Source organism: Liolophura sinensis, chromosome 7 (genome assembly GCF_032854445.1).
Source record: "Liolophura sinensis isolate JHLJ2023 chromosome 7, CUHK_Ljap_v2, whole genome shotgun sequence".
In the NCBI taxonomy this organism is placed as follows: Eukaryota; Metazoa; Mollusca; class Polyplacophora; order Chitonida; family Chitonidae; genus Liolophura; species Liolophura sinensis.
In genome coordinates this window covers 53,567,875-53,582,931 of record NC_088301.1, presented here as the reverse complement: position 1 = coordinate 53,582,931, position 15,057 = coordinate 53,567,875, and the positions used below count along the sequence as shown (strand labels likewise).

The 15,057-nt window shown below is 35.0% G+C and overlaps 1 protein-coding gene across 1 annotated transcript; it reads right to left on the bottom strand.

Annotated features, from left to right (window-relative positions):
- Nucleotides 1-761: 761 nt before the first annotated feature.
- Nucleotides 762-14,909, bottom strand: LOC135469746 (mitogen-activated protein kinase 14-like). Its single transcript, XM_064748325.1, has 12 exons — nt 14,659-14,909; nt 8,940-9,069; nt 8,550-8,608; nt 7,836-7,947; nt 7,574-7,603; nt 7,248-7,295; nt 6,801-6,915; nt 6,269-6,340; nt 5,532-5,611; nt 5,285-5,363; nt 4,795-4,968; nt 762-3,572 (listed from the first exon to the last, which is right to left on the bottom strand). The coding sequence occupies exons 1-12, from the start codon at nt 14,781-14,783 to the stop codon at nt 3,529-3,531; spliced, it is 1,068 nt and encodes a 355-aa protein (XP_064604395.1). The 5' UTR covers nt 14,784-14,909; the 3' UTR covers nt 762-3,528.
- Between the last annotated feature and the right edge of the window lie 148 nt (nt 14,910-15,057).

The window sequence follows — 15,057 nt, the reverse complement described above, 5'->3', positions numbered from 1 at the left end:
TGTGAGGTAGCATTTAACTGTTAAGAGCTAACTGAAAGGTGTTGAAATAAAAATTACGAATATCAAATATTTTCAAGGGGCCGGCCTACAATCTGTGGATTCCTGAAATGTGCCCTTAAAGAACTGAGAAGTTCTGGGGTAATTACATTTAGGCCCAGATGTTTCCCAATAAATTTTCTACACAATGAACATTTTTGAGGTCATGGTTTTCCTTGGCAGAAGTGCAATTCTATCACCTCTATGCAAAAAGCGTAGCCTTAGGTTTATTTTTTACGATTTAACATATTTAAGAATTTGTCACTTCAGCCTGGGCAGTAAGCTTTTGGTTTGGTTGTAAAACACATGACAATTTCTCCCATTTCCTCCATTTGGTCAAGTATGAAATCTGGCTAACTGGAGGAAATTAACCTTGTCTGTTATACACCGATTTTGATAACGTTAACTTCAAACAAAATTAAAGTTGACCAATTAAACCCAGATGTTACCCCCTTTCATTGTCGACTTAGGCTTTAAGCCTATAAATTCCCCCCTTTCAGCAGTGTAAAACATATGTAACACACATACTGTAGTAAAGGTGGAGGAACTGAACCTGGTCATGAACTTGCATCACACTGTAAGCCTTCCTACAGAGGAGGTAAACAGTCAAATCAGTCACACAAGATTAAAAAAATCCATTCTTGTTGGCAAGCATTCCTGCTTGACATTAAATATTCAGGCATGCATACAACATGCAGTAAAGAAATTTCAACAGGCAATGAAAATATTTTTAATACGTTTATTATTTATATAAATGATGTTAACATATGGTCCTGTAAAAGAATATAAACTGTATGCCTCTCAACAGTATATGATACATTTTGTTTGTCTATTATTATTTTAAGAAAGTTGCTGTTTGACAATCCTGAAGTACAACATTTTTCTGAGAAAATTCTCCAAAAATTTGTTTTAAACCAATCATATCTTTAGACAGAAGGATTAACATCTGCAGTTTTCTCGATATATTCATATAAAACTGAAAGTGTTAGGCACAGGAAATAGTAGACCTATATTTGGGCTTCATGCCACTTCATTGGCACATGGGAATAGATGAATTTTAGAAATTAAACACATCAAAATAATGCAACATAGGACTAATAGTTCAACACAAAAAAACTCCATCCTATTGACTGCACAAAACATATATATGTAGAGGATGCTATTTTCAAAAACAAGCCTCTATAAAAGTGTGGACATATTACGGGATGTATTGAACTGCAAGTACTTACTGTAATATGTTTTATAAGAGTTTCACGAATTCTATGAATGACCGCACCATCCAGTTGAATATGGTCATCACATATTTGTATTCAACAGAAAAACCACACCACATCTTGTGCATATCATTTATATACTACATATACTGATCTCAAAAATACACAATGAGGTTTAAATGAGCAAACATATGTTGTCAACTTTGATGTCCACAAAACAACATTGAAGGTAAGTAATCACTAGCAAGCAATAGCCACCTAATATTAAATCTACATATGCATCAAAGGATACCAGTTACAACTTAAACACACAGAAATATAGCAGCAGTCATAAAAATTTTCTTGAAAGGTATTGGTAGAAGTCTATCTTTGTCTATTTATTAGGTAAATTCAGAAGAACAAAATTTATCAGAAAATAACAGTTTCTGAATGGAAGAATTTTTCGCAACTTCAAACAAAGAAAAAATGCAAAAATATACAGAGGCAAAAAAACTCACACACAGGTGATTTATACATAAAAGTGTGCTTGTAAATAAGCTCAATATAAAACTATGAAATGCCAAACTTACAGCATACTGTACAAATGTGAACTAATCTTTATTTATGAATGCAAATCAACACACTTAGCATGGGTGCATGGGGTTCCTCAACTGAGAGGAACTGGGGAAACTGATGTCTATCAATAGAGTAATTTTCCTAAAATGCTGAAATGTGTTTTCTAACTATTTTGATAAATCTAATAATAATCCTTAAAACCTTTGGTTAGCGCGCACTTCAATTTAAGGAATGATGTATGGGTATTCACTGTTGTTAAAATTTGAATAACCTTCAAAACTTGTGCTTAATCACAAAATGATATAAACATGTATTCTCTTTAACTGTTGAAACTTGTGGTGAGCGATCAATAGTTCTTGTGCATAATGAAATAAATACATAGCTCTACATTTGCATCACTGTGTGAGATTATTATATTAACAGGTGTCAATTTGTTAGTTTACTGATTCTCAAAACGACCATTTTGCTGTATGTGGCTGGTTTTATATCACAATTTTATCTTTTCCCAGTAATTAGCAACCTGTCAAATACCTGTCAAATACATGTAACGTGAAATGGAACATTTTTCCCCTGAAAGATAATTCTAGTTAATATAACATCTACCACTAAGTGCTAAATACATGGGGAAGCATGTATCCATATCAAAATATTGTAATGAAAGTCACATAGAAAATTGCTAACCCTCAAAAGGAAAGCCTCATTCAGTTGACACTGAACAAAACAGACAGGAACTAAAACATCTACCATGCATTTAGAAATGGGATTTGGGATGAGGGAAAATATTATGGATCACATGTTAAAACAAAAAAGGGAGAGAAACAATAACAATTGAAAAAAAATATTTAAATGAAAAAAGTTTTCAAACATTTTATCATTCATCCCTGCATAGACATGGGAAACTTGACCAGACAACAAAATTTTTATCCAGATATTTACATCGGACATTCATACAGCCTTTGGAATTAATGGCTTTAAGACATAAAATACAAGCTAAAACCGTACTAATCCGTACAAAAAACTATTTGCATCTTTTGAAACCATGTTCAGGCAATTCCTGCGAAAGCAATGCTATCTCAATTTACACCATATCTGGACAACGTTTCACCAGCACCTCTTCTCTTTCTGAGTAGTGATTCAAGTAACAGTACAGCAAGTTCAGCAACCTTATTTGATATTATATTGCTTATCCGCTGAGATGTTTAAAATATAATAATCAACCACCTTTTAATATTAAAAAAATGTTTCATTATAAAACATCTCCAAATACTTTCAAAATTGATATACTATATGTGTATTGACGTTAACAATATATTCCCATGACATCCCTATGATATTTATACCTATTTTTATGATTATCTTGGAGCTAACCTTACAGAATAGCACTGCGTCTTTTCTAATAACACACAGCTAGTCATTTCCACAATTGCAACTCTGGGGTTAATACCCAAGACAGATGTTGACAAAATCTGCAGTATGTAGCATGCCATTATATCCCTACCACCCTCTGTCCCTACTAGTAATGTTATAAGTTGATCTTGATCTGGACTGAACACTAGGTCAGCTTCTATGTACACTCATTCAACAGGTTTACACACTAATATGAGACACTGAATTGCCCTCTTCTGTAGATTCATTCAATCTGTCCATTTCTTTGAGGCTTTCCTGGAGAAAACACCCTGTTGTGCTCTCTCTGTAACACCTCCATACGGCACCATCACACACTTTAAGAGTTTGGGGTAAAATTGACTACTTCTTCATAAACTTTGCCTGTAAAGCAAAAAGACAAGATAAAACATTTGAAGAAAACGAACTCAAATCCAAATTTGATTTGTCAGATTTGGAAATATTTGTGTTTAAAACAAGGATGATGTTTACAATCCCAAACAAACTACAGTGTAGTATTGTCACCCAGGTGGAATTGATGTCAACATTGTATTTACTATGTCCATTGCAATAATCTGGTAATTGTGTGTCAGCCCACTGATAGGTCTGCCGATGAGCCAGGCCATGCACCTGATTTGGCTTGGACTAGTAAGCCTATTATTTATTAATCTCACAGCTTGCGCCGGCAGACGTTTTGATAACTAATCCCATAACTTCCTTTCACCTGCCTGTCTACCAAGTCAGAGTGTGTCAGGTACTTGTCAAGTGAGTAAGAGAACAGGTTCTAATCAGATGTTAGATATAGTATGAAAGGCCTTACCTTAACCTGGTAAGACAGATAGGAACTTACTGTCACATTAGTAGGTTTGTGTACTCCTACACTGCAAATCCAGAGTGTGTTCTGGTTGGCATTAGGGAGCCTACTCACGTTATTTAATCCGTTGTATTAGATGTTCCTAACATTAATAAATTGTACACGTCGTTGTTGCGTTTTTTGCGATTTATGGATAGCGGCTTGGTGATAGTATGACAAGAAAGACAAACACTATTATATTTCGTTGTGTCAAAGGGTTACTGCTGATGTGCCAGAGCTATCTAATGCTCCAGATAAGTCAAATGGGTTGGGTCTAAATACATCACACAGAAACCAGAGGGTCACAAACAGAGGCAATATTTATTTATTTATTTATATATTTGATTAGTGTTTTACGCCGTACTCAAGCATATTTCACTTATACGACGGCGGCCAGCATTATGGTGGGAGGAAACTGGGCAGAGCCCAGGGGAAACCCACGACCATCCGCAGGTTGCTGGCAGACCTTCCCACGTACGGCCGGAACACAGGCAATATGATCGGTTAAAAATAAGGCATCAACTAATACATACTGGAACACCCTACATCATTTTCAGATAATTCATACACAAAACCTTCATTTGTCTCTTCCTTTAGGTGTTGACAACATCCCTCACACTTACTTCCCCCACCACCCCAAAAAGAAATAAAAGACAAAATGGGAAAGATGTGTATAATGTGAGTGTAGCAAAAAGGGTTTCTGCATATTACAACAGTTGTGCATAAAACATTCTGAAATCACGACATGCTTACTTTTCCAGTCTGGTATACTTAGGTCCATGGCCTCAAAGGAATCATCATATGGCTCTGCAGTGGGTTCGTCCGTGGGGTCACAGTATTGCTTTAAATATGGGTGGGCCAGACCTTGTTCTGCAGTGATGCGGTTGTCAGCATCCAATGTCAACATTTTTTCAAGAAGATCAATAGCTGAATGAAGTTAAAAAAAAATAAAATAAGAAAAAATAATTGAGAACAAAACTTACAAATTTCAGAAAAAAGCAATTAAAACGTTTGTTTTAATAGAAACATACTACTCTGAATTTTGTTAATTGGGATTCAGGACAATTTCTAGAAGCTTTTGCACTCTTTAACACACACAGATTATACATAGCATAGAATATAAAAACCGGTACCATGTTGACTAGAATAGGTTACTTACCAACATAATTCTTCAAAGTTCAATTATTTCTCTAGCATCAGAAGGTAAAACATTGCCTATTCTGTACATAGTGTGAAATCTTACCATGTGGATTTGCTCCAATAAACACTTCCCTGAAGTCCTTTTTCTTCCACTTTTGTAAACTTGCAATATAGTGTCTAGCCTGGAAGGACAAGACTAACACATTAAACATGTGTACACGTTCCACAATTTTTGGTAAGAAATATTTATTAGAAACCACACTAGTAACATACATACATACACTGATGATTTACTCGAAGTGTATGAAATACCATATATTTACACAGAACTTCAAATAGATGTTATTTACCTCACAACTGGTGATTTTCTCTAATATTTTTCCCTCTGGTGTTCCAACCATTGCCAAAATTCGAGTCAGTTGGTCAATATCTGTTGTCATTAAGGAGCAATAAATTCCCAAGGCCATCCATACTTTTCATTACTTCATGTCATACACATGTATTATCTTTTCTACTTAGGGTATACTATATGTAGTCCAAAATGTAATAATTTTGAGCTAAGTCTGAAATGTGTGGTTTTAGAAGGGTTGTTAGATTTAAGTATACCTAATTCTTCCAATTTTTGGGACAGATATAAGTAGTGCTGTAAGCAGAATATTACATTTTTTTCCCCAGCTTTTTCGAAAGATGTGAGTACGTTGTTCATTGGATGATCTAACCATGTGAGAAAAAAAGAAACTAAATATTCCTGTTACAGCTGCATGTACATTGGCTAAAAAGAGCAGACCAGGTGGTCCAAAAATTAGAAGAAATAGGGCAGATTAACAATGAGCAACGACAAATATGCTATATAAATAGGCATTTATAGTTGCTTTTTAGTTGCTGCTAAGCAACTCTATAAATTTGTTGTTCCATCTATTGCTTGGCCAATCAGTCAAATATCTGACACCCTATCCTTTAACTTAGGCATGCCATCTTTTAACAGAGTCCATTCGCTAAACGAAGGAAACTAGATCAAGATTACATAAAACTATGTTGGGGATGCCAAACATTTTGTGAATTTGCATACGTTTTTATGCAAGGATACGATCTGTGCCTGGAAAGAGGGCTCTTCCAGTCAACATCTCTGCCATAATACAACCCACCGACCATATATCCACTACAACAAAAAATCAGAGCAGACAAATGTAAAACAGGTTCAATGGCGATGACAATTTACATACACATGTACAACAGATCATAATTCTGGATCATAAGCAAATGAACAGAAAACTGGCACACAAACCACTGACATTTAAAAAAAAAAAACATTTCTTTCAAACTAACAACGTAACTACACTAAATGACCTAAAATTTCAACCAACAAAGTGCATCTTTGGAGGCAAATAAATGCCATAAAATACTACTCTTGTCTCTAAAACTTACATTTTCTGAGTCAGACACAATTGTACCATCCACACAAACCTAAAAACACCTTTCTAAAATGAATAGAACTCTCAGAATCTAGAAACTTAAGCAGCTTAGTCATGGACGAAATTTTAGGTTATTTAGGGTAAAACAAATTACTAACATGATAAATTTTCTGCTTTCCCTACAAAGTAGTGCCTTATTTCACTGACCCGTCTGTGTGTAGTGCATCCAGTTGAGCATAATTTCTGGGGCTCTGTACCACCGTGTTGCCACATAGCCTGTCATTTCTGTCTCAGTGTGCCGTGCTAAACCAAAGTCTAGAATCTGATATGTAAATAATTAGAGAGAAAATCATTAGGGTTCTTGGTCAAAACAAAGTGCAAATGTGGTGTAAGTTTAATGAGAGTTTATTCAGTGGCCAAGGGGTAAAAAAGGCCTTACATTGTCCTATGAAACCCCCGACAGGCATTTTACCAACTTATTTACATCATAGATGGAACAAATTAGAAAAATTGGAAATGGTTTTCATTGCCTTAACTGAAGCTGTCTTAAGCAATTAAATGTTATCCATCACTAAATTAACTCTTTCACAAAGCAGAGACAGAATATTGTTTTTTGTTCAATGTATTTATTAAAGATTCAATCAATCACATTACCTTTAGTTCACAATCCTCATTGACTGCAATATTACTAGGCTTCAAATCCTATGCAAAAAAAAAAATAATGAATTAGTACACTACAGTATGTATAAAATAAGGACAAGTTGTGACACTTGTTCTTTATTTTAGTTAAAGCATGCACAAAAACAAACAAATAAAGATTACTACATATCATAAAGCAAATTAACGCACATGACTTTTAACAACACAATAAAAAACACAACTTTCCTGTTTCTCAATTTCATTCATCACTTATTGTATATATAAGTGTGATGAAACTGAATCTATGTAAATGCAAAAGATTTTTCCACAAATTGTCTTACCCTATGAATAATCCCAGCAGAATGAATGTACTGAAAACAAAAAAGGGGATTGCTACTGTAAATAATCTTTATACATCAATATGCAAAAAAAGTTTTTGTCCATTGTTTTATAGTGAATGTTCTGAAACATACGTGAAATTGATATTTACAATAAACTGAAGATGTTAGCAGCACTACAACCTTTCCCTTTACACAAAATAACCGAAAATAACCTAAAATAATGAAAAAATGTGTGAGCAGATTATCAAGCTGCAATTCTCACCTTAAGACCTCTGAGTATTTGATAGACCAAAAACTGAACATGGTCATCACTGAGTTTCTGGGTTTTGACAATGTTATTCAGGTCAGCTCCCATAAGGTGTGTCACCAAGTACCTAGAATAACACAACATATGGGAATAGAATTTCAAATATGGTCCTCATACATTACCTTTAGTTCACAAAAAAATAAAAAACCATAAATTTCCTCCCTGACTAATTTGCCCATTTTTCCTGATTCTAAGAAATCTATTGAGTTTAGAAAGGTATTTTAAACATGAGATAATATCCTACTTATAAGTTTCAGCACCAGAAACAATATTTTATGACATTTATTTGCCTCTAAAAATTCACTTTTGTGTACAAAATTTTAGGTCATTTAGGGTAATTGAATATACTAGAACTGTTTATTTTATTTATTTGATTGGTGTTCTAAGAATATTTCACTTACACTATGGCTTCCAGAATTATGGTGGGAGGACACCAGGCAGAGCCCTGGGGAAACCCACAACCATCCCCAGGTTGCTGGTAGACCTTCCCACGTACAGTGCAAGAACTGCAGTACAGAGCCATCAACGATAACTAAAGACAGCATTGTTACCAAATACATGAACTTACTGTGGTAGAGAAGTTGCAGGTATTTAAAAGTGATTATAGACGATTCAATGTGTGAAGCATACGTGTAAGAAAATGTAGTGAAAGTTTTAGGCAAGACTTACACATCTTGAAAATCCTTAAATGTGGCTGTTGGTGTGAACACATCTAGTAAACCAATAACCTGTTAAAAAAAAAAACAGAACAATTCACATATATCTGAATGATAAAAATAAAGAGATGAAAAGTTTTATTACACTGTACACTCATGCCCTGAGAGTTCAAAGGGCAGTTGTGTTAAAACACTGTTAATGAAATTTGAAACATAATAATACTTGCAGTTAGTGCTTAAGATTTTGTCAGCAAAGCCTTTGGTACAGGTATCAATAATAAGAACGACTTCCCAAAGCTTTTTCATTAAATTACTTGACACACCAAGCCTTTATTATGATGTGCCTAAATCTTAACTCTACAGTTAAAAATATAATATATAATAACAAAAATGTAGGGCTTACGTTTTCATGATCCATATGTTTTAACATTCTCAACTCTCTGTATGTTCTTTTAGCATGGACAGCAGTTTGGAAAGGTCGAGCAAGCTTCTTTATAGCAACTTTCTGGTTCGTTTTACTGTCACATGCAGAGCTGTAGAGAAAAACAATAAAGAGAAAAAAATGTAGAGATATACTGAATGAATGATTATGGTTTGACAACACATTGACATTATTTCAATCATATTATATCAAGAACTTTCAATACGAGATAAAGACATCCAAAATCAGAATAAAAAGAAAAGAAAACACCAAAACAACAAACAATCAGACCATTTTCATGTGCATAATGTGTTTAACATAATTCTTGTGTGATAGCGTTGAAAGACAAAGACATAAAAATATAAACTGTTGCTTCAACGCTTAACAAATACAAATTATTCACAACTCCACTAATAATAACTAACCGGTATCCCTCGAGAAATGCTTTCATGCTTTCAGGACAAATAAAATAACCATATATACATGTATTTAGCAATTCTGCTCAATATCAACTGCAAAGCCAATCTATACAGAGAGAGATTGCAAGAAAAAATGTTTGTCTTTTCGTCCTGGCAGCTTCTTTTTCAGCTTGAAATCAACTATTTGCACCTACAAATGTAATCCATCTATGGAGCATATTTTGCCTAATTTAGGTAGCAATTAAAAAACCCAGTGAACCTAAATGTAAATGTACACTGTACATCTGTGTACCTGTCAGTGGATCAGTATGTGGTTCCTAACCAGTGTAACAACGCAAAAGCATGGACGCCATCTTAACAATATACAACCATTTCTCTAACATGTTTTAGACTCGGGAATGGGCATGGCAGATGCTAACATGAGCTTCATTTCCATGGAAACGAACTACATACATTGGTAACAATGCATAAACTGTTTCCATTAGACTTGCAATGCCTCAAGACAATTTACCTTCGTGTATACATGGTTACAACATAGCAACACTGCTCATTCAATGCTCAAGACAGCCAGTTTGCCTTTGCCTTTGCCTGCTAGCAGAACTGCAAATGTGGTACAAATTTAACAAGCCTGTACCAAAGAAGGGCAGAAATAATTAGTACAGAAAAGTATGCACTGGCACCCTTATTTGATGACCACCGCTTTTGAAGTTTTTTATGAATTCTACTACCTTGATCTCCTAAATGTGAAAGTATGTGTTTGTATAAACAGTACTATTAAACAAAGCACAATAGTACAAACAAGAAGATGCATATTATTTAAATTAGATGGTAGAACATTACTGACACTTTGAAATAAATTCCTGAAGTACCAGTAAGAAATTCAATATGCATGTATTTCAATATGCACATAATCTACCACCCTCAAAAGTTCATGCAGTTCATGTAATAGCCAATAAATACATGAGGTAACAACACAGACCATAAACACTCAGTAATGCCCAGCAGTCATAATAAACTGGACAATCCGTGAACAATTAAGTCATTCCTAAAAATTATTTGTGCAACCTCTGTTGTGTATCAAAAATAAAGGCTAGGTCACAATGAAATTCTGTTTTTTTTCAGTTTCAATGAATTTTTTTTTATCAAAATCCTAATAAAGCTTTACATTAGGGCCCTTTCTTAGAAAGCCAAAACAACTGATACTCAATACATTACACACCATTTCAAATACATGTAAACTCATATCAGTATGAAAGAAAACTGTAAACACAACATGAAGGGACTCTGAATAAGCCTTTGTACGCTCTGTTACGTGGCTCCCAATCAGAAAATAAGAGCCTTAATTCATCAACCTAATAGTAGATTGTCCCCTGTATTTTCCAGAACCATTCTTTACTTACAGCATTAACTTTCATGTGAAGACTAATGGATACTGTTTTCATGGCTTATTTATCAGTCAATTTAGAGCATAATATATTTTATTATTTGACAGTGGCAGATCCAGTACATGTATTATATTTATTTATTTATTTATTTATTTGATTGGTGTCTTTTGCCACACTCAAGAATATCTCACTTATATGACAGCGGCCAGCATTATGGTGGGAGACAATCAGACTTCCATGGAATTCCCACAACCCTTAATAAAGCATTATCTGCAAAAAATTAACTAAAATATATTCAATTGCTTTTCAAGGACCTAAATTCTTTCTTAACAAATTTCAGGTAATTTCATAAACCAGTGGCAGTCAATGTTCACACACAGCTTGCTTACCTAATGAATATTGTTACAATGTAATTTGAAGTAAATTTAGGAAAATGTCAAAATATATGAAATTTTTGCCTAAACTAGCACATGCAACTTTCTATCAAAGAACTGAAGAACAATATTATGTGAAACATTGTTACCATCAAATCTCAAGAAAATCACTTCTTAAAATTTCATAGATCAAACATGTATCTTATTTGAAGCTTTGTGGATCTTTGGCATCTATTATGGATATAATTTAGATGTGGTTTCCAAAGAGTTTGTCTGTGGGAAACACATGAATTCAAAACTTTAGCCCAATACAAAAAGTACTGAAACATTTACCTTCTTATGAATCCTTCTATCCCAAAAAAAAATAAAATAATACCAGTGAAGGTTACACACACAGAGCATCAACAACGGAACAACTCCCTTATGTCATTATGCAACGCGATGAAGTTTTTAATGTACATGTACAGTCATTAAAAATGCATACAGCCCATCATTGATGGGACACCCCCTCCAAATATTGTGTTGCAGACTGGAGTTCGATAAATGCAGTACTCTTTATGATATAATGTGTTACCCCTAACATTGCTTTTAATAGTTATTGGACAATTTTGCTCTCTATGGTATTCTTAAAGACTTGGAGTATGTAACAATCTAGTCCATTCATCATCACAGTTCCAGCAGTTAAAATACCCAAAAGCTTCAAGACTTTATACATCCCACCCTACAGCTCTAACTTGAGCCAAGAAGTGGCATAAAAACGAGATTGGAACGTGAGTTGGCAGGCGTGGTATAATAATGAGCTCACCAGTTGGAGTTCTCAATTCTACATCATGTTGACCATGAAGCACACAGTATGGCATCAGCGTAAAAAGGAACATGAGAGTTTAAACCAACACACTGAGTTCATCTATCTATTTACTTTATATTTGTAACACAACACTCAGCACGTTTTCACTTAAAGAGCTACCCCAGCGTCAAGACCTGTATGTCTTAAAAGCAGGGTAAAATGATCAGAAGTGAGATAAAAACAGGAAGGCAATTCAGACTATTAAGTAGCAAAATAATTGCATTGTATTAAAACTGCTGTTGTTAGTTTAAGGGGATAATATGGCAACAAAAGTTTTTTGTCATTTCCATTTTTGCCTGAAGTGACATCATTCCAGCATTACTGCTCTACACCACTTCTGCCTGATTAATTATCACATAAAGATTACTATCATGTATCACAAAGATTATGTTTTAGAGGACTCTTCAATCACAGGGGTCAAATAGTGTTATTCATGTTAAATCTTTCTGTACCATGGTATTACCTTTGTTCCCTACGGAATTCTATATATCATTTGCATATTGTAAATGCCTTTTTATTCGTGGGCATAAACTTTCGCCGATATGGTAAGAAGACACATTTGTGGGAATCAACCTTGGCGGATCTTAACAGAATTTTCGGACAACTGATAAACGAAAATCAATCTTCAATACCAAACATCAAGTAATAAAACAACTCAAGCAATCAAGTAACAATGTTATCATTTAAACTTGTTTGTACCTGTAAGATGTGACAAAAATTCTATAAAATACAGTAACTTGAACAAAGGAAGTTAATCCTCCTAAGGTTTTAATCTTTTGAAGACTGTTAATCTTTATAAGAGGAAGCCCTTACCTGCTGTGTGAGCAAAGACGACAAAGGATTAAATGTGATATAAAAAAAATCACACTGTTTAATTCTCATGCATCAGCAGTATGTGTGTGAAATTTTGAGTGAACTGTGACAGATTTGAGTACATTTCTCAGAAATCATCATTACGAAAAGGAAGTTTGAAGTGCGGAAACCGAGCGCTGTATCGGAAAAGTGATCTGACTGGAAGGCAAGTACAGTCAACAAAAAACGGCCTCATTCAACGTATGTATATCGTATCACGTACACACGCCCAGTACAAATTATCAATTCGTATATCTCAACAACAACAACAACATCGCAGTGTGGCGATACTTAGACTGAGCCAAGCCTCCTTAAAAGAAAGCAAGATTACCTGTGAAAGCCGGAATACATTTTGGTTAGGTATTTTTAATTAATGTGTTTGAAAAAGTATTAGAACTGTAGTGCTTGTTAATGAATTTAGAACTTTAATGCATGCTACATTAATAAATTACTTACATGGTTTTTATATTCGATGGCACTTATTTTCACGGAAATGTGTTTGCTGCGAAATCGGCGAATGTTAATACCACACGAATAAAATGGAATTTACAGTATTCTCACCTGGTTTTTCTTGAGACTAGAAGTGCTTTAAAGGCGATCATGTTATACAGAACAGAACGAGTTCAGCTGCTCAGGGTAACTGAGCACACCTGTACGTCACACATGAGAAATCTATTTATTTAATTAGTGTTTTTTGCTCTGCTCAAGAGTATTTCACTTACAAGGCAACAGCAAGGATTATGATGGGAGGAAACCAGGCAGACTTCGAGAGAAACCCACCACAATCTGCAGGTTTAAGACTACTTCCCTATGTACAACTGGAGAGGAAGCTTCCATGACAAGGACTTCAATTTACAATAACAGCACTGGTGAGAAGCTTCGGAGGCCTAACTTCTCAGCTAAGGAGGCACCCACACATATCAGGAAGTTCATCAGTAACATTCCTTTGGTAAATTACTAAGGATATTTCCATGGAAGACTAGTGGACTAAAACAAACACAGGCTTTGCAAACAGCCATGCAAGAATCATCAACAGATCATTGCCCACAAAAATTTCCTGTCCAAGACCGAGATTCAACCTGCATCTCATGTGTCTTTGCGAACGGAAGAGAAGCATCTTAACCACTTGGCCATGACCCTTTCTGTGTCTGTCAAGACCGACTAAATGTTACTAAAAACATAAATTTAAAATGACTATTGTTATTTTGGTATTTATCAGGATTTTCTGGCTTTTCCTCAGCTTATATATCAACTATCCTGTAAATGTTAAACATAAAATATAAAGCATGGACGTTTACATGTATCTCATTTAAGATCTCTGATTTCTAAATCAACTAGCTGGAGACAAGGTAAATGCAACAACAATAAGACAAATAATAAAGTCTCTTTCTGTACCCAGTATGACTATTTATTGGTGTTTTAATCTGACTTCAAACTATGTCCTACTTTGACACTCATTTTAGTATAGCAACAACACCAGTTTTCCTTCTTCAGAAATACCCTCAAAGCAATAGGTGTATACTCTTTTTTTTCTTCTGGTTATCATGTCACTGAGTTTACAGATGGACAAGAGGGAAAATTATTAAATAAACCGGGAACTGACACTGGCTTGTGGGACATCATTCATTAACAAAGCTTGACCGTGCTCGGCCATCGGTTGTTGAGCCCAGAGGTCAGCGAGACCTCAACATACTCCAGTTCACCATTGTATCGTGCCACCCAGAAAATGACGACAGCTATATCTTGTGTTTATCAGAAATTTCGGGCTACATTTGACAAACGGTAAAACTTATGATTCAAGCATGACTACATTGGATAACCTACCAAACTTGCCCGTAAGCTCCGGACCCCACAGGCGTTAGAAGTTGATATCGCGACGGTACTTCCCATACTGTCTTGTTCAACTCTATCCTGTAAAACCCATCTTTTACCACTTGAGACTCAGCCATTTCGAATGTAAAATTATTCTCCTTTCTTCACTGCACGAAACAATTGCCACTGCAATAAAACTGAGGGGATTTCCCCATCAAAATCACAGCTTAAAAACTTCACTAAGTTGAAATGTTTTCACTTGCTTCGATATCCGGAAATACAATTGCGGATGTCTCATACCGTCATGCTCCGTGACCTAATGACCTGGGAAAGTCCATTACACTCAAAGTCCAGTCACTCCAGCTACCGGAACTGTCATACGACAGTCAAATCGATGCCGTTTTCGGTGGC